Source organism: Oncorhynchus gorbuscha, unplaced genomic scaffold, assembly GCF_021184085.1.
Source record: "Oncorhynchus gorbuscha isolate QuinsamMale2020 ecotype Even-year unplaced genomic scaffold, OgorEven_v1.0 Un_scaffold_141:::fragment_3, whole genome shotgun sequence".
Lineage (NCBI taxonomy): Eukaryota > Metazoa > Chordata > Actinopteri > Salmoniformes > Salmonidae > Oncorhynchus > Oncorhynchus gorbuscha.
The window spans coordinates 991,307-1,011,454 of record NW_025744684.1 but is presented as its reverse complement, the minus strand read 5'-3'; the positions used below and the strand labels follow the sequence as shown (position 1 = coordinate 1,011,454).

Sequence of the window (20,148 nt, the reverse complement as noted above, 5' to 3'; positions counted from 1 at the left end):
GCTACACTGGCCGAGGGAAGGCAGGTGGGTCACATGGATAGACATTGCCGGCGGGTGCTGTGTGTGTTTGTTTTCTGTGTGTGGGACATTACGCTGCTGGGTTTTGTGGATTTTTGGCAGAGAAATGTGAAGCACACACTGTTGACAGTGTGTGTGTGTGTTTCTGTAGGTGATGTGCTGGATGTTAAGTTGCTGGGCTGTGTCAAGGCGAAGGAGTGTGAGCTGGTGACCAATGTGGAGCTCTTCTCCAACACAACCATCTACATGATGACCAGGCACTGCTGCGACACACACTTCTGCAACACCGGACACAAACTACCCCTCAACACACTTTTCTCCCTGTCACTGACTACAATAACCATCATCCACCTCTCCTCTCCCTGACAGTGACTACAATAACCATGATCCTCACCTTCAACAGACTACAATAACCACCATGCATCATAAAGTCCCCAGCAGCACACATTTATTCAATTTCTGTTAATATGTTTATTTGTGAAGGAATATGGACAGTAATTAACATATTTGGATGTGCCAGATTGAGGCGAAAGTCTCATGTTCAACCCTTAGAAGCTGTCTCTGGGCTCAGTCAAAATTGTTTAGATGTATTTATGGAATTCAATTTTTAATAAATGTAATTTTCTCATTCTGTTGTTGGCATAAACTACAAAAGGAGACTGGATTTTATTTTATCATATTTATTGAACATTCTGAATTGTAACTGAATAACGTAATACGAATTTACATTGAGGACAATCTTGGTTGGCATATTTTAAACACGTCAAAATTACTTTTATGTTCTCCTCCAAACCTAAATGTTTCCATAGAGAATGCTACAGTATCTCCCATTGACTTTAGTGTTATTGTAAATCCTAAAGTAGTATGCATCAATCTCTCAGACCCATAGGCATAGATCTAGGATCATCTTAACCTCTCTAAAACCATCAGCATCTTGGGGCAACTTCCTCCTACAGTCAGTGAAGCTGAGGTCATACTGGTATACAGTAGTGTTGCTGTTAGACAGACAACAGTAGCGTTGCTGTTAGACAGACAACAGTAGCGTTGCTGTTAGACAGACAACAGTAGCGTTGCTGTTAGACAGACAACAGTAGCGTTGCTGTTAGACAGACAACAGTAGTGTTGCTGTTAGACAGACAACAGTAGCGTTGCTGTTAGACAGACAACAGTAGCGTTGCTGTTAGACAACAGTAGCGTTGCTGTTAGACAGACAACAGTAGCGATGCTGTTAGACAGACAACAGGAGCGTTGCTGTTAGACAGACAACAGTAGCGTTGCTGTTAGACAGACAACAGGAGCGTTGCTGTTAGACAGACAACAGTAGCGTTCGCTGTTAGACAGACAACAGTAGCGTTGCTGTTAGATAGACAACAGTAGCGTTGCTGTTAGACAGACAACAGTAGCGTTGCTGTTAGACAGACAACAGTAGCGTTGCTGTTAGACAGACAACAGTAGCGTTGCTGTTAGACAGACAACAGTAGCGTTGCTGTTAGACAGACAACAGTAGCGTTGCTGTTAGACAGACAACAGTAGCGTTGCTGTTAGACAGACAACAGTAGCGTTGCTGTTAGACAGACAACAGGAGCGTTGCTGTTAGACAGACAACAGGAGCGTTGCTGTTAGACAGACAACAGTAGCGTTGCTGTTAGACAGACAACAGTAGCGTTGCTGTTAGAGCAGGTCTCCTCCAGAGGGAAGCAGCTCCTCCTTCATGTAGCGCTGCAGATCCACACTCTGGTCCTCAAGGTCCACACACAGAAACTTCTTCACTACACAAACACACCAGGGACACACACACAAAGAAAACACCTGTGTGTGATTGTGCGTATGATAGTATCACTGCTCTTTAATAACTTTACGTATCGACTTCAAGACCTTCCTCAGAGCATTTGTGAGTGTTTATAATTAGCAACCTTATGTAGACATTGATCCACCCACATCCGTTCAATGCATCAAATGGGGTTGTTGTCGAGGGAAAATAAGCAAGTGTTACCAAATATAACAATGTGCATTTATTTCATAACTATTCTAATAACGTGTGTAAAACCACAATGAGGACATCGATTCATAAATCATTGGTTACAGTGCAAGAAAAAACGGTAAGCATAAACTGAAGTGGAGGCATTCATTCATTCATGTTCACATTTACATGCATTCTTTTATCTCAAATTATTTAAATGTAAAATCTGGTGGTCTCACATTGACCCGGTACAGGTACTCCTCGTATTTAGCCTCGTTATTGTTGTTATTGTGTTACTATTTCCTATTTATTGAGGAAATATTTGCTTTATTCTAACTCTGCACTGTTGGGAATGGGCTCGTCAGTAAGCCTTACACTGTCTACACCTGTTGTATTCGGCCAAGAACATTTGATTTGACTTTGTGTGTGTGTTCACTGTGATTGTGTGACTTACTTGTTTGCCCCCTCCTCTGCAGATGGTCGGTCGATGTGTTTAATGGTCTTTCCTGTTCTGTACAGTTCAGATACCTACACAAACACATACATAACTTACACTCTTAGTTTGCATTTCTGTTGAAAAAAATGTGATGCCTTATTGTACTTGTGTGCATAGACACAGGAAGTAGTTTGGGAGTGTTTTATATATACATTTTTGGTAGAGAGAAAAAATAAAATAAAATGTAGGGTTGGTGCTGGAAAAATATTTTTTGGCTGCATTACAGATGCTATATCAGTCCGCTAATACAAAACTATTAAAGATGGAGTGCACTACTTTTGTGGATAAAAAGTAAATAACAAATAAATAGTTTGTAGTTTGTTTGTATCCTGTTTAGTGATTGATTACTGTGAGTATTAATGAAGTTTAGGCCATGAAACTGTGTGGATGCTAATTTAGAAAGGTTGACCTAAATAGATAATAGGAAATTGCCTAGGATCAAATAGCAGGGTCAGGCCCAGGACAATGAAGATGGACGGGGTGTGATTCTGACATCTAGCTAAATAAAGAGAGGACCATGGACATTCCACAGGGGAAAGGAGTGAAACTCATTGGGGTTATAAAATGTATAGCTGGGGAGGTGACACCTACAAGAGGGTGGGGACCAAAAGGAGGGAAGAGTATAAGATGTTTTGTGAACTTTCTAAATGTATGCACTCAGCTGACTGTATCCTTGGTATTAAACACTTAACTTCTCTTGAGCTTTTGGTCTCAATTCCTAATTGCAAATAGGTTGCAATAGCATTTTTCTTTTCAACAAATGGAAACAGGATGTGCCCGAGCTCAATTTCGAATCTCATAGCAAAAGCGTCTGAATACTTATGTAAATAAAGTATGTTTTTTATTTGTAATAAATGTGCAAAAATGGTTTTAAAAAGCTGTTTTCGCTTTGTCATTATGGTGTATTGTATATATTTAAGGCTGTAATGTAACAAAACGTGGAAAAAGTCAAGGTCTGAATACTTTCCGAACACACTCTATATATAAAAGAAAATCTTCAGATTTTTCAGGGAGTGCTGCAGCACCCCTAAATACCACAGCTATGCTAGTCTGTGTGTGTGGTGTAGCTTTCCGCCACTCCTCTCTGTACGAGGCTAGGGGGAAGGTCTGCCAGTGTAGCGAAGTTGGCTGCGTAGCTGAAGCGACAGATCCCCTCCTTCAGCTGGTACAGAAACACTAATTCATCCCCATCCACCGCTGTCTCCAGAGTCTACACACACAAAACACACATTTCAAGGCTGGAATTCAGTCCAGGGCATGCTTAGGGCAGACAATACACCGTTTAAAGGGTTTTTCCCCAACAAATCCCAGCCTTACATACTGAAAGGGACAGATAACACACACAAACACACACACACACACACACACAAACACACACACACACACACACACACACAGTACCAGTAGTGACAGCAGGCCTGAGGAAGGTAGGAGACCCAGCTGTAGCAGACTGTGGAAGTTAGTGGCCAATAGAATGTGAGGAACCTCAGCTGGAACTCTTTTCAGCCAATGAGAGATAGATGCCGCTAGAAGGGAAAGCCCATCCACCTGGTGAGAAACAGTTCAACCGTTTACTTGGACCCACATTGAAACATTGAAACATAGAAAGACCCAAAGAAAGGCAAATAACTGGGCAGTGTAAGAGAGACCTTTCTCATCCATCCCTCCTTTCATGTCTCACGTGTTTCATCCCTCTTTCCCTCTCTCTCACCGTGTTAGTTCCTTTCCCAAACTCATCAATCAGGACCAGTGAGTGACCGCTGCTGTGGTTCAGAGCATGCGACATCTGTAGCACAGACACACACACACATACAGTGCCTTGCGAAAGTATTCAGCCCCCTTGAACTTTGCAACATTTTGCCACATTTCAGGCTTCAAACATAAAGATATAAACTGTATTTTTTTGTGAAGAATCAACAACAAGTGGGACACAATCATGGAGTGGAACGACATTTATTGGATATTTCAAACTTTTTTAACAAATCAAAAACTGAATTGGGCGTGCAAAATTATTCAGCCCCCTTAAGTTAATACTTTGTAGCGCCACTTTTTGCTGCGATTACAGCTGTAAGTCGCTTGGGGTATGTCTCTATCAGTTTTGCACATCGAGAGGCTGACATTTTTTCCCATTCCTCCTAGCAAAACAGCTCGAGCTCAGTGAGGTTGGACGGAGAGCATTTGTGAACAGCAGTTTTCAGTTCTTTCCACAGATTCTCGATTGGATTCAGGTCTGGACTTTGACTTGGCCTTTCTAACACCTGGATATGTTTATTTTTGAACCATTCCATTGTAAATTTTGCTTTATGTTTTGGATCATTGTCTTGTTGGAAGACAAATCTCCGTCCAAGTCTCAGGTCTTTTGCAGACTCCATCAGGTTTTCTTCCAGAATGGTCCTGTATTTGGCTCCATCCATCTTCCCATCAATTTGAACCATCTTCCCTGTCCCTGCTGAAGAAAAGCAGGCCCAAACCATGATGCTGCCACCACCATGTTTGACAGTGGGGATGGTGTGTTCAGGGTGATGAGCTGTGTTGCTTTTACGCCAAACATAACTTTTTGCATTGTTGCCAAAAAGTTCAATTTTGGTTTCATCTGACCAGAGCACCTTCTACCACATGTTTGGTGTGTCACCCAGGTGGCTTGTGGCACTTTTTATGGATATCTTTAAGAAATGGCTTTCTTCTTGCCACTCTTCCATAAAGGCCAGATTTGTGCAATATAAGACTGATTGTTGTCCTATGGACAGAGTCTCCCACCTCAGCTGTAGATCTCTGCAGTTCATCCAGAGTGATCATGGGCCTCTTGGCTGCATCTCTGATCAGTCTTCTCCTTGTATGAGCTGAAAGTTTAGAGGGACGGCCAGGTCTTGGTAGATTTGCAGTGGTCTGATACTCCTTCCATTTCAATATTATCGCTTGCACAGTGCTCCTTGGGATGTTTAAAGGTTGGGAAATCTTTTTGTATCCAAATCCGGCTTTAAACTTCTTCACAACAGTATCTTGGACCTGCCTGGTGTGTTCCTAGTTCTTCATGATGCTCTCTGCGCTTTTAACGGACCTCTGAGACTATCACAGTGCAGGTGCATTTATACGGAGACTTGATTACACACAGGTGGATTGTAGTTATCATCATTAGTCATTTAGGTCAATATTGGATCTTTCAGAGATCCTCACTGAACTTCTGGAGAGAGTTTGCTGCACTGAAAGTAAAGGGGCTGAATAATTTTGCACGCCCAATTTTTCAGTTTTTGATTTGTTAAAAAAGTTTGAAATATCCAATAAATGTCGTTCCACTCCATGATTGTGTCCCACTTGTTGTTGATTCTTCACAAAAAAAATACAGTTTTATATCTTTATGTTTGAAGCCTGAAATGTGGCAAAAGGTCGCAAAGTTCAAGGGGGCCGAATACTTTCGCAAGGCACTGTATGTGTATGACACACTGAGAATAGGTAAATGCATGCGTGTCTGTAGTGCAGTGGTATAAAGTATTTAAGTAAAAATACTTTAAAGTACTACTTAAGTAGTTTTTGGGGGTATCTGTACTTTACTATTTATATGTGTGAAAACTTTTACTTTTACTCCACTACATTCCTAATGAAAATAATGTACGTTTGTACTTTTTACTCCCATACATTTTCCCAGACACCCAAAAGTACTTGCTAAGAATTTAAAATGTAACAAGACAGGAAAATAGTCAAATTCACACACTTATCAAGATAATTTCCCTGCTTACATACTGCCTCTGATCTGGCGGATTCACTAAACACACATGCTTTGTTTGTAAATGATGTCTGAATGTTGGAGTGTGCCTCTGGCTATCAATATTTAAAAAATAATAATAATAATTGTGCCACCTGGTTTGCTTAATATAAGGAATTTGAAATGATTTATACTTAAAAATAAAAAAATAATTATACCCCTTTTTCTCCCCAATTTTGTGGTATCAATTTGTTTAGTAGCTACTATCTTGTCTCATCGCTACAACTCCCGTACGGTCTCGGGAGAGACGAAGGTTGAAAGTCATGCATCCTCCGATACACAACCCAACCAAGCCGCACTGCTTCTTAACACAGTGCGCATCCAACCCGGAAGCCATCTGCACCAATGTGTCAGAGGAAACACCGTGCACCTGGCAACCTTGGTTAGTGCTCGGTCAAATTGTGCATTGCCCCACGGACCCCCCCGGTCGCGGCCGGGTACGACAGAGCCTGGGCGCGAACCCAGAGTCTCTGGTGACACTTAACCACTGCGCCACCCGGGAGGCCCCCATGATTTATACTTTTACTTTTGATACATAATGTAATTTTTTTGGTTGACCTGACCAAATTCACATAGAATTGTGAGATAATAAACAGCGAGTAGCAGCCGTGTAAAACCAAGGGGGGGGGTCAGTGTAAATAGTCCAGGTGGCCATTTGATTAATTGTTAATAATAGCAGTCATATGGCTTGGGGGTAGAAGCTGTTAAGGAGCCTTTTGGTCCTAGACTTGGAATATATGCATAGTATTATTACTGGTGGTTAGAAAACACTCTGAAGTTTCTAAAACTGTTTGAACTATGTCTGTGAGTAAAATAGAACTCATATAGCAGACAAAAACCTGAGAAGAAATCCAAACAGGAAGTGAGAACTCAATTTAGAAAACAGTGCCATTGGATGTCCATGTTATATATGGATGAGCATGCACTTCCTAGGGCTTCCACAAGATGTCACTGTCTTTAGATTCTGGTTGTATGATTCTACTATGAAGAAGGGGCTCATAATAGCTCTTTGTGTGGGTGGTCTGGTAGAAAGCCTCGGTCTCATTACCCGCAGTCACAAGAGAGTGTCCTACCATTCCTATGCGTTTCGTCAGACAATGAAATTCTCCGGTTGGAACCTTATTGCTGATTAATGTTTAAAACATCCTAAATATGGATTGCATACATCATTTGACTTGTTTCTACGACCTGTAACGGAACTTTTAGAGTTTTTGTCTGGAGGAAATGCTCGTGCTTTTTGCTTTTTCTTTGGGTTCTGAGCGCCATTCTCAGATTATTATTTTTCAGTAAAGTTTATTTTACTTTAAATCTGACACAGCGGTTGCATAGAGGATACATTTATCTTTAATTCTGTGAATAACACTTCGAATCAAATTGTATTTGTCACATACACATGGTTAGCAGATGTTAATGCGAGTGTAGCGAAATGCTTGTGTTTCTAGTTCCGACAATGCAGTAATAACCAACAAGTAATCTAACTAACAATTACAAAACTACTGTCTTATACACAGTGTAAGGGGCTAAGGAATATGTACAGAAAGATATATGAATGAGTGATGGTACAGAGCAGCATAGGCAAGATACAGTAGATGGTATCGAGTACAGTATATACATATGAGACGAGTATGTAAACAAAGTGGCATAGTTAAAGTGGCTAGTGATACATGTATTACATAAGGATGCAGTAGATGATATAGAGTACAGTATATACATATACATATGAGATGAATAATGTAGGGTATGTAAACATTATATTAGGTAGCATTGTTTAAAGTGGCTAGTGATATATTTTACATCATTTCCCATCAATTCCCATTATTAAAGTGGCTGGAGTTGAGTCAGTGTGTTGGCAGCAGCCACTCAATGTTCGTGGTGGCTGTTTAACAGTCTGATGGCCTTGAGATAGAAGCTGTTTTTCAGTCTCTCGGTCCCAGCTTTGATGCACCTGTACTGACCTCGCCTTCTGGATGATAGCGGGGTGAACAGGCAGTGGCTCGGGTGGTTGTTGTCCTTGATGATCTTTATGGCCTTCCTGTAACATCGGGTGGTGTAGGTGTCCTGGAGGGCAGGATGTTTGCCCCCGGTGATGCGTTGTGCAGACCTCACTACCCTCTGGAGAGCCTTACGGTTGTGGGCGGAGCAGTTGCCGTACCAGGCGGTGATACAGCCCACCAGGATGCTCTCGATTGTGCATCTGTAGAAGTTTGTGAGTGCTTTTGGTGACAAGCCAAATTTCTTCAGCCTCCTGAGGTTGAAGAGGCACTGCTGCGCCTTCTTCACGATGCTGTCTGTGTGAGTGGACCAATACAGTTTGTCTGTGATGTGTATGCCGAGGAACTTAAAACTTGCTACCCTCTCCACTACTGTTCCATCGATGTGGATAGGGGGGGTGTTCCTTGCATCTTTCATCAATGTTAATTGTGAGTATTTTTGCAAAATCACCAGATGTTTTGGAATCAAAACATTTCTGCACGTAACATGCCAATGTAAACTGAGATTGAAACAAATATATGCACATTATCGAATAAAACACACAAATACATGTATAACATGATGTCCTATGAGTATCATCTGGAATGGGCCAAAATATGTGTGTGAAAACCTTGTGAAGACTTACAGAAAACGTTTGACCTCTGTTATATACCCTTTGTTGGCAATGACAAAATATTGAGATAAACTTTTGTTATTGAACAAATACTTATTTTCCAACATAATTTGCAAATAAATTCATAAAAGATCCTACAATGTGATTTTCTGGATTTTTCTTTCTAATTTTGTCTGTCATAGTTGAAGTGTACCTATGATGAAGATTACAGGGAGAACTTGCACAATTGGTGGCTGAATAAATACTTTTTGCCCCACTGTATATTGACTATGTCCGTCCTAGCTTGCTCATGAATGTCTTAATCAAAATTACAGATTGCCTGTTATTCGCTTGTCATCCCCTTATGCCATAGTTTGTACATCTCAATTGTCCATAGAAACCACATTTGTTTAAAACTTGTTGAGGATAGGGGGCAGTATTTTCACTTTGGATGAATTGCGTGCCCATAGTGAACTGCATCAAACTCTGTCCTAGATTGCTAATATATGCATATTATTATTACTATTGGATATAAAACACTCTGAAGTTTCTAAAACTGTTTGAATTATGTCTGTAAGTATAACACAACTCATAGAGCAGGCAATCTTCCAAACAAGAAGTGAAATTCTGAAAGTTGGGGCAACTTTGACGTCATAGCCCCCTCCATTCCCAACAAGGTATGGATCTGGAAGCACTTCCTACACCCTCCACTAGATGTCCTCATGTCCACTAGATGTCCTCAAAAATCTGACACAGCGGTTGCATTAAGAACCAGTGTATCTTTAATTATATGTAGAACATGTATCTTTAGTCAAAGTTTATGATGAGTATTTCTGTTATCTGGCGTTGCTTTCTATAATTCCTCCGGATACTTTGGAGGAATTTCTGAACATGGCGTCAATGTAAACCGAGATTTGTGGATATAAAAATGCATATTATCGAACAAAACAAATGTACTGTGTAACATGTTATATGACTGTCATCTGATGATGATTTTCAAGTGGTTAGTGATTCATTTTATCTCTAATCCTGCTTTTGTGATTTTATCTTTGGCTGGAAAAAATGGCTGCATTTTTTCATTGGTTTGCTGGTGGTCTAACATAAATATATGTTGTGTTTTCGCTGTAAAACATTTAAAAAATCTGACATGATGGGTAGATGAACAAGATGTGTATCTTTCATTTGAGGTATTGGATTTGTTAATGTGTGAAAGTTACATATTTCTAAAGAATATTTCCCTGAGGGGAACTCCTTGGCCCAAGTCAACCATTTCCAGGCTGTATCCCATCCAGCCGTGATTGGGAGTCGCACAGGGCGGCGCACAATTGGCCCAGCATCGTCCAAGTTTGCCAGGGGTAGGCCTTCATTGTAAATAACAATTTGTTCTTCACTGACTTGCCTAGTTAAATAAAGGTTACATATCAGCTATGTTTTTTAAAGGCAGTAAATGAGACTGAATTAACTGTTTCGCTGACAGACATGTCTCCGCTGACAGCCAGGTGTAGCAGTGGCAAGTTGTTGGGACTGCTGTTGGGACTCTGCTGTTGGGACAGCTTTATGTAGGCCCTAACAGTTATTGGGCACCGTTTGTCACCGTTATAGTGCAATTAATGTATTGTTTAGTGTCATGTTGTGTAGTGGCTTTGCTGGCATGCATTCGACAATATATATTTTTTTCGATCCACCAAGATTTACATGCCAAAATCGCCACTGGTACCAACGCACATTGACTTGGTACCGGTAACCCCTGTATATAGCCTCCTTACTGTTATGTAATTTTATTGTGTTACTTTTTATTAAATTTTTTACTTTAGTTTATTAAGTAAATATTTTAACTAATTTCTTTCACTGTATTGTTGTTTATGGGCTTGTAAGTAAGCACCTGTTGCTTTCGGCGCATGTTTGATTTGTTTGCTGTTTTTGATACCATTCCACTTCATTAACATGAGCCCGTTCTCCCCAATTAAGGTGCCACCAACCCCGTGGTAAATATATTTATATTCCCGGTCTCTGACATTGCTCATTCTGATATTTATTTTTCTGGATTATGTTTGTCCCCATTTTAGAGAGGACAGAGAGAGACGAGAGAAGAGGAGCGAGAGAAAGAGAGGGGAGGGCTGACAGCCTGACCTTTGGTGTCACAGTGTAAGTCTCCCAGCAGGTCATCTAGCTCATTGGTTCTCTGACTGCGGTAGTGCAGACGCTCCTCAGACAGAAACTAAACACACACAGTGAGAACATACACACATCATAAACTCACACTCACAGTGGGAGCAATCATACACATGTATCATACACGCACGCACCATGAAGTCAAGGCCCTCAATCTCAAAGTCCTCTTTCTCCACCATGCTGGGCAACCTGCAACGGTTTTCATGTGGTGAAGGAGAGTCGGACCAAACTGCAGTGTGTAGATTGCGATCCATGTTTAATAAAAACAAAGTAAACACTAATCAATACAAAAAACAATAAACGTAATGAAAACCGAAACAGCCTAAACTGGTGCAAACTAACACTAGACATTTACAAGGACACTAAGGACAATCACCCACAACACAACCAAAGAATATGGCTGCCTAAATATGGTTCCCAATCAGAGACAACGATAAACACCTGACTCTGATTGAGAACCACTCCAGACAGCCATAGACTCTGCTAGATCACCCCACTAGCTACAATCCCACTATATACCAAAACCCCAAGACAAAACACACCACAATACAAAAACCCCATGCCACACCCTGGCCTGACCCAATACATAAAGATAAACACAAAATACTTCAACCAGGGCGTGACAGAACCCCCCCCCCCCTAAGGTGCGGACTCCCGAACACACCTCAAAACTACAGGGAGGGTCCGGGTGGGCGTCTGTCCATGGTGGCGGCTCCGGCGCGGGACGCGGACCCCGCTCAAACACTGTCTTAGTTCCTCCTCGCGTCCCTGGATAGTTCACCCTCGCCGCCGACCATGGCCTAGTAGTCCTCACCCAGAACCCCACTGGACTGAGGAGCAGCTCGGGACTGAGGGGCAGCTCGGGACTGAGGCAGCTCGGGACTGAGGGGAAGCTCAGGAGTGAAAGGAAGCTCAGGAGTGAAAGGAAGCTCAGGAGTGAAAGGAAGCTCAGGAGTGAAAGGAAGCTCAGGAGTGAGAGGAAGCTCAGGAGTGAGAGGAAGCTCAGGAGTGAGAGGAAGCTCAGGAGTGAGAGGAAGCTCAGGCAGGTAGATAGATCTACCAGATCCTGGCTGGCTGGTGGTCTCAGCAGATCCTGGCTGACTGGCAGATCCTGGCTGACTGGCGGATCTGGCGGATTCTGGCTGACTGGCGGATCCTGGCCGACTGGCAGATCCTGGCCGACTGACAGTTCTGGCAGATCTGGAAGAGTCTGGTTGACTGGCAGATCTGGAAGAGTCTGGTTGACTGGCAGATCTGGAAGAGCCTGGTTGACTGGCAGATCTGGAAGAGCCTGGTTGACTGGCAGATCTGGAAGAGCCTGGTTGACTGGCAGATCTGGAAGAGCCTGGTTGACTGGCAGATCTGGAAGAGCCTGGTTGACTGGCAGATCTGGAAGAGCCTGGTTGACTGGCAGATCTGGAAGAGCCTGGTTGACTGGCAGATCTGGAAGAGCCTGGTTGACTGGCAGATCTGGAAGAGCCTGGTTGACTGGCAGATCTGAAAGAGCCTGGTTGACTGGCAGATCTGAAAGAGCCTGGTTGACTGGCGGATCTGGAAGAGCCTGGTTGACTGGCGGATCTGAAAGAGCCTGGTTGACTGGCGGATCTGAAAGAGCCTGGTTGACTGGCGGATCTGAAAGAGCCTGGTTGACTGGCGGATCTGGAAGATTCTGGCTGACTGGCGGATCTGGTAGATCCTGGCTGACTGGCAGATCCTGGCTGACTGGCGGATCCTGGCTGACTGGCGGATCCTGGCTGACTGGCAGTTCTGGCGGATCCTGGCAGACTGGCGGATCCTGGCGGCGCTGGGCAGACTGGCGGCACTGGCGGCGCTGGGCAGACTGGCGGCACTGGCGGCGCTGGCAGAGCGCTGGGCAGACTGGGGGCTCTGCGCTGGGCAGACTGGGGGCTCTGGCGGCGCTGGGCAGACTGGGGGCTCTGGCGGCGCTGGGCAGACTGGGGGCTCTGGCGGCGCTGGGCAGACTGGCGGGGGCTCTGGCGGCGCTGGGCAGACTGGGGGCACTGGCGGCGCTGGGCAGACTGGGGGCTCTGGCGGCGCTGGGCAGACTGGGGGCTCTGGCGGCGCTGGGCAGACTGGGGGCTCTGGCGGCGCTGGGCAGACTGGGGGCTCTGGCGGCGCTGGGCAGACTGGGGGCTCTGGCGGCGCTGGGCAGACTGGGGGCTCTGGAAGCGCTGGGCAGACTGGGGGCTCTGGCGGCGCTGGGCAGACTGGGGGCTCTGGCGGCGCTGGGCAGACTGGGGGCTCTGGCGGCGCTGGGCAGACTGGGGGCTCTGGCTGGGCAGACTGGGGCTCTGGCACGCTGGCAGGCTGGGGCTCTGGCGGCGCTGGGCAGACTGGGGGCTCTGGCTGGGCAGACTGGGGGCTCTGGCGCTGGGCAGACTGGGGGCTCTGGCGGCGCTGGGCAGACTGGGGGCTCTGGCGGCGCTGGGCAGACTGGGGGCTCTGGCGGGCTGGGCAGACTGGGGGCTCTGGCGGGCGCTGGGCAGACTGGGGGCTCTGGCGGCGCTGGGCAGACTGGGGGCTCTGGCGGCGCTGGGCAGACTGGGGGCTCTGGCGCTGGGCAGACTGGGGGCTCTGGCGGCGCTGGGCAGACTGGGGCTCTGGCGGCGCTGGGCAGACTGGGGGCTCTGGCGGCGCTGGGCAGACTGGGGGCTCTGGCGGCGCTGGGCAGACTGGGGGCTCTGGCGGCGCTGGGCAGACTGGGGGCTCTGGCGGCGCTGGGCAGACTGGGGGCTCTGGCGGCGCTGGGCAGACTGGGGGCTCTGGCGGCGCTGGGCAGACTGGGGGCTCTGGCGGCGCTGGGCAGACTGGGGGCTCTGGCGGCGCTGGGCAGACTGGGGGCTCTGGCTGCGCTGGGCAGACTGGGGGCTCTGGCGGCGCTGGGCAGACTGGGGGCTCTGGCGGCGCTGGGCAGACTGGGGGGCGCTGGGCAGACTGGGGGCTCTGGCGGCGCTGGGCAGACTGGGGGCTCTGGCGGCGCTGCAGACTGGGGGCTCTGGCGCGCTGGGCAGACTGGGGGCTCTGGCGGCGCTGGGCAGACTGGGGCTCTGGCGGCGCTGGGCAGACTGGGGGCTCTGGCGGGCGCTGGGCTCTGGCGGCGCTGGGCAGACTGGGGGCTCTGGCGGCGCTGGGCAGACTGGGGGCTCTGGCGGCGCTGGGCAGACTGGGGGCTCTGGCGGCGCTGGGCAGACTGGGGGCTCTGGCGGCGCTGGGCAGACTGGGGGCTCTGGCGGCGCTGGGCAGACTGGGGGCTCTGGCGGCGCTGGGCAGACTGGGGGCTCTGGCGGCGCTGGGCAGACTGGGGGGGGCTCTGGCGGCGCTGGGCAGACTGGCGGCGCTGGGCAGACTGGGGGCTCTGGCGGCGCTGGGCAGACTGGGGCTCTGGCGGCGCTGGGCAGACTGGGGGCTCTGGCGGCGCTGGGCAGACTGGGGGCTCTGGCGGCGCTGGGCAGACTGGGGGCTCTGGCGGCGCTGGGCAGACTGGGGGCTCTGGCGGCGCTGGGCAGACTGGGGGCTCTGGCGGCGCTGGGCAGACTGGGGGCTCTGGCGGCGCTGGGCAGACTGGGGGCTCTGGCGGCGCTGGGCAGACTGGGGGCTCTGGCGGCGCTGGGCAGACTGGGGGCTCTGGCGGCGCTGGGCAGACTGGGGGCTCTGGCGGCGCTGGGCAGACTGGGGGCTCTGGCGGCGCTGGGCAGACTGGGGGCTCTGGCGGCGCTGGGCAGACTGGGGGCTCTGGCGGCGCTCCGGCGCTGGGCAGACTGGGGGCTCTGCTGGGCAGACTGGGGGCTCTGCGCTGGGCAGACTGGGGGCTCTGGCGGCGCTGGGCAGACTGGGGGCTCTGGGGCTGGCTCTGGCGCTGGGCAGACTGGGGGCTCTGGCGGCGCTGGGCAGACTGGGGGCTCTGGCGGCGCTGGGCAGACTGGGGGCTCTGGCGGCGCTGGGCAGACGCTGGGCAGACTGGGGGCTCTGGCGGCGCTGGGCAGACTGGGGGCTCTGGCGGCGCTGGGCAGACTGGGGGCTCTGGCGGCGCTGGGCAGACTGGGGGCTCTGGCGGCGCTGGGCAGACTGGGGGCTCTGCTACAAATCCCACTATATACCGCGCCTGGGCGCTGGGCAGACTGGCGGCGCAGGGCAGACTGACGGCTCTGGCTGCTTCACGCAGACTGACGGCTCTGGCTGCTTCACGCAGACTGACAGCTCTGGCTGCTCCATGCAGACTGACATCTCTGGCTGATCCATGCAGGCTGGCAGCTCTGGCTGCTCCATGCAGGCTGGCAGCTCTGGCTGCTCCATGCAGGCTGGCAGCTCTGGCTGCTCCATGCAGGCTGGCAGCTCTGGCTGCTCCATGCAGGCTGGCAGCTCTGGCTGCTCCATGCAGGCTGGCAGCTCTGGCTGCTCCATGCAGGCTGGCAGCTCTGGCTGCTCCATGCAGGCTGGCAGCTCTGGCTGCTCCATGCAGGCTGGCAGCTCTGGCTGCTCCATGCAGGCTGGCAGCTCTGGCTGCTCCATGCAGGCTGGCAGCTCTGGCTGCTCCATGCAGGCTGGCAGCTCTGGCTGCTCCATGCAGTCTGGCATCTCTGGCTGCTCCATGCAGTCTGGCATCTCTGGCTGCTCCATGCAGTCTGGCATCTCTGGCTGCTTCATGCAGACTGGCAGCTCCTTGCAGACTGGCAGCTCCTTGCAGACTGACAGCTCCTTGCAGACTGACAGCTCCTTGCAGACTGACAGCTCCTTGCAGACTGACAGCTCCTTGCAGACTGACAGCTCTGGCTGCTTCATGCAGACTGACAGCTCTGGCTGCTTCATGCAGACTGACAGCTCTGGCTGCTCCATGCAGACTGACATCTCTGGCTGATCCATGCAGACTGACATCTCTGGCTGCTCAATGTGGACTGACAGTTCTGGCGGCTTCTTACAGACTGGCAGCTCCTTGCAGACCGACAGCTCCTTACAGACTGGCAGCTCCTTGCAGACTGGCAGATCTGGCTGCTTCATGCAGACTGACAGCTCTGGCTGCTTCATGCAGACTGACAGCTCTGACTGCTCCATGCAGACTGACAGCTCTGACTGCTCCATGCAGGCTGGCAGCTCTGGCTGCTCCATGCAGGCTGGCAGCTCTGGCTGCTCCATACAGGCTGACAGCACCTTGCAGACTGGCAGCTCCTTGCAGACTGGCAGCTCCTTGCAGACTGACAGCTCTGGCTGCTCCATGCAGACTGACAGCTCTGGCTGCTCCATGCAGACTGACAGCTCTGGCTGCTCCATGCAGACTGACAGCTCTGGCTGCTCCATGCAGACTGACAGCTCTGGCTGCTCCATGCAGGCTGGCAGCTCTGGCTGCTCCATGCAGGCTGGCAGCTCTGGCTGCTCCATGCAGGCTGGCAGCTCTGGCTGCTCCATGCAGGCTGGCAGCTCTGGCTGCTCCATGCAGGCTGGCAGCTCTGGCTGCTTCATGCAGACTGACAGCTCTGGCTGCTTCATGCAGACTGACATCTCTGGCTGCTCCATGTGGGCTGACAGCTCTGGCAGCTTCTTACAGACTGGCAGCTCCTTGCAGACTGACAGCTCCTTGCAGACTGGCAGCTCCTTGCAGACTGACCGCTCCTTGCAGACTGACAGCTCTAGCTGCTTCATGCAGACTGACAGCTCTGGCTGCTTCATGCAGACTGACAGCTCTGGCTGCTTCATGCAGACTGACAGCTCTGGCTGATCCATGCAGACTGACATCTCTGGCTGATCCATGCAGACTGACAGCTCTGGCGGCTTCTTACAGACTGGCAGCTCCTTGCAGACTGGCAGCTCCTTGCAGACTGGCAGCTCCTTGCAGACTGGCAGCTCCTTGCAGACTGGCAGCTCCTTGCAGACTGGCAGCTCCTTGCAGACTGGCAGCTCCTTGCAGACTGGCAGCTCCTTGCAGACTGGCAGCTCCTTGCAGACTGGCAGCTCCTTGCAGACTGTCAGCTCCTTGCAGACTGTCAGCTCCTTGCAGACTGTCAGCTCCTTGCAGACTGACAGCTCCTTGCAGACTGACAGCTCCTTGCAGACTGACAGCTCCTTGCAGACTGACAGCTCCTTGCAGACTGACAGCTCCTTGCAGACTGACAGCTCTGGCTGTTTCATGCAGACTGACAGCTCTGACTGCTCCATGCAGACTGACAGCTCTGACTGCTCCATGCAGGCTGGCAGCTCTGGCTGCTCCATACAGGCTGGCAGCTCTGACTGCTCCATGCAGGCTGACAGCTCTCTGGCTGCGCTGAACAGACAGGAGACTCCAGCAGCGCTGTAGAGGAAGAAGGCTCTAGCTGCGCTGAACAGGCGGGAGACTCCGGTAGCGCAGGAGAGGAGAAAGGCTCTGGCTGCGCTGAACAGGCGGGAGACTCCGGGCAGAACAGGAGAGGAGAAAGGCTCTGACAGAGCTTGAGAGGCGAGGCGCACTGTAGGCCTGATGTGTGGTGCTGGTACTGGTGGTACTGGACCGAGGACACGCACAGGAAGCCTGGTGCGGGGAGCTGCTACCGGAGGGCTGGTGTGTGGAGGTGGCACAGGATGGGCTAGACCGTGAAGGCGTACTGGAGATCTTGAGAGCAGTGCTGGCACAGGACGTGCAAGGCTAGGGATGTGCACAGGAGGCCTGATGCGTGAGGCTGGCACCAACTTCACCAGCCGACTAACACGCACCGCAGGAAGTATGGAGTTGACCCAGGTGCCATAAAATACGCGTTTTAATTCCAAAAAGCACCAACACAGCAACTCCCTCATTTCTCTGTCCTCCAATTTCCCCATTAACTCCTTCAAAGCTCACCTCCAACACCGGCTCTGGTCTCCTCCTTGGCTCCTCACGATAAACAGGGAGAGTTGGCTCAGGTCTGACTCCTGACTCTGCCACACTCTCCCTGAGCCTCCCCCCAATACATTTTTGGGGCTGACTCTCAGGCTTCCTTCCGAGTCACCGTGCTGCCTCCTCATACCGGCGCCTCTCCGCTCTCTTCGCCTCCAGTTCTTCCTTGGGGCGGCGATATTCTCCAGGCTGAGCCCAGGGTCCTTCTTTATCCCTCCAGGCGCTACACAAAACTCCATGCCTTACCTTGAAGAGCTTCTTCTGTTGACACTCCAATCCCAGGAGAAAACACCGGTTCCAACTCGCGCAACATGTCCAAGTCCAGAAATCCTTATTGTGCCGCTGTTGCTGCCTTTGTTGCTTCTCCTGTGGCTCCTGCCTGTTGACACGCTGCTTGGTCCGTTTGTGGTGGGTGATTCTGTAACGGTTTTCATGTGGTGAAGGAGAGTTGGACTAAACTGCAGCGTGTAGATTGTTTTTATTAAACATGGATTGCAAAGTAAACACGAATCAATACAAAAAAACAATAAACGTAATGAAAACCGAAACAGCCTAAACTGGTGCAAACTAACACTAGACAGTTACAAGGACACTAAGGACAATCACCCACAACACAACCAAAGAATATGGCTGCCTAAATATGGTTCCCAATCAGAGACAACGATAAACACCTGACTCTGATTGAGAACCACTCCAGACAGCCATAGACTCTGCTAGATCACCCCACTAGCTACAATCCCACTATATACCAAAACCCCAAGACAAAACACACCACAATACAAAAACCCCATGCCACACCCTGGCCTGACCCAAGACATAAAGATAAACACAAAATACTTCGACCAGGGCGTGACACAACCGAGGGACTGAGAGTAGGAACCCTATCTGAGAAAGGGATAAATAAATTATGTTGATAGGATAGGACATCCAGATTACAATTTAACCTAATTTTATGGATATTTAGAAAGCATCGGCATCCTGTTGATCCTGACAGTCAGCAAGGTACACTTATTTGATTAGCATTTAGCATCCTTGTTAGCATGTAAACCAGGGATGGGTAACCCCATGATGGATGTCAGATCAGGGGGATGTAGACAGACAGTAATAGTAGATGTCAGACCAGGGGAATGTAGACAGACGGTAGTAGTAGTAGATGTCAGACCAGGGGAATGTAGACAGACAGTAATAGTAGATGTCAGACCAGGGGGATGTAGACAGACAGTAATAGTAGATGTCAGACCAGGGGGATGTAGACAGACAGTAGTAGTAGATGTCAGACAGTAATATTAGATGTCAGACCAGGGGGATGTAGATGACGCAGCAGGAGGGGATGCAGGTGTCCAGGTGCTCCAGCTCTCTGTGAGCCACGTCTGTCAGGAAGTCAGACAGTCCCATCATCCTCCTCTTCTCTGGCAGAGGGAGCAGACGGAGGTGAGTAAGATGACCCTAACCTTCAGCTAACATAACCCTAACCTTCAACTAACATAACCCTAACATAACTCTAACCTTCAGCATTCCCTAATGGTATGAACACTCACTCTCGTCTATAGCAGGGTCCACATTGGGTTTGACAGTGAAACGGTTTTCTGCTAAACTGCCCTCAAAGTCCACCTATACAAGACACAAATCACAGAATAAAATGAGAATGAAACACATTGACATACAGAACATGGGAGCTGCACCTGACGTGTGTACTGTGTGTCCCACCACTCTGCTGATGAGTGAGGCGATGTAGTAAAGGTCATCTGAGAATCCCTCACTGATCTCCTGGAAGAGTTGGATGGACTGAGGCAGGGAGCGCACTGTGTCCCTGATACACACTGTCTACAACACAGACACACACACACTATTCACAATGCACCGTAGCTTGTCTAATACACATACAGACATGCTATTCATATAGATAAATGGCCGTAGAACTCCTACCTTGTAGAGACCCTGCCAGTCAGAGACTTTGGTGTGAGACAGAGACATCGAACGCAGGAGAGTCTACAGCAGGAGAAATAATACTCTTTATTACAGAAAATTCATACTCATCACTGATGTTGCAGACTGAGACCTGCATGGCGCAGAGGAGTAAAGTTCACAGGTCATGGTTACCGGCATGTTCCTGATGTTGCGTAGGGAGGACTGCAAAGTGTTTAGGGAGTCAGAGTTGCGTGGACAGGAGAAGAATCTCACAACTTCCTGTCTCCTGTTTAACACCGCCAGGTCACGAGTAGGCCTCAGAAACCACTGGCTGAGAGAGAGAGAATTTCACAATAACCAACATCTAGCCGAACAAGGAGGGATAGAGATT

The 20,148-nt window shown here is 49.3% G+C and overlaps 1 protein-coding gene across 1 annotated transcript in view; it reads right to left on the bottom strand.

Moving 5' to 3' along the window:
* Nucleotides 1-1,241: 1,241 nt before the first annotated feature.
* Nucleotides 1,242-20,148, bottom strand: part of LOC124017003 (mutS protein homolog 5-like) — a 32,802-nt gene continuing 13,895 nt past the window's right edge. The window contains exons 5-17 of the mRNA XM_046332335.1: nt 19,950-20,088; nt 19,776-19,838; nt 19,557-19,673; nt 19,388-19,460; nt 19,149-19,258; nt 18,709-18,734; nt 11,125-11,179; nt 10,941-11,036; nt 4,186-4,260; nt 3,876-4,022; nt 3,521-3,684; nt 2,991-3,046; nt 1,242-1,787 (exon numbers count right to left, since the gene is read on the bottom strand). Coding sequence (XP_046188291.1) covers nt 1,690-1,787; nt 2,991-3,046; nt 3,521-3,684; nt 3,876-4,022; nt 4,186-4,260; nt 10,941-11,036; nt 11,125-11,179; nt 18,709-18,734; nt 19,149-19,258; nt 19,388-19,460; nt 19,557-19,673; nt 19,776-19,838; nt 19,950-20,088 — 1,219 coding nt within the window. The 3' untranslated portion in view covers nt 1,242-1,689. The remainder of the gene's footprint in view (nt 1,788-2,990; nt 3,047-3,520; nt 3,685-3,875; nt 4,023-4,185; nt 4,261-10,940; nt 11,037-11,124; nt 11,180-18,708; nt 18,735-19,148; nt 19,259-19,387; nt 19,461-19,556; nt 19,674-19,775; nt 19,839-19,949; nt 20,089-20,148) is intronic.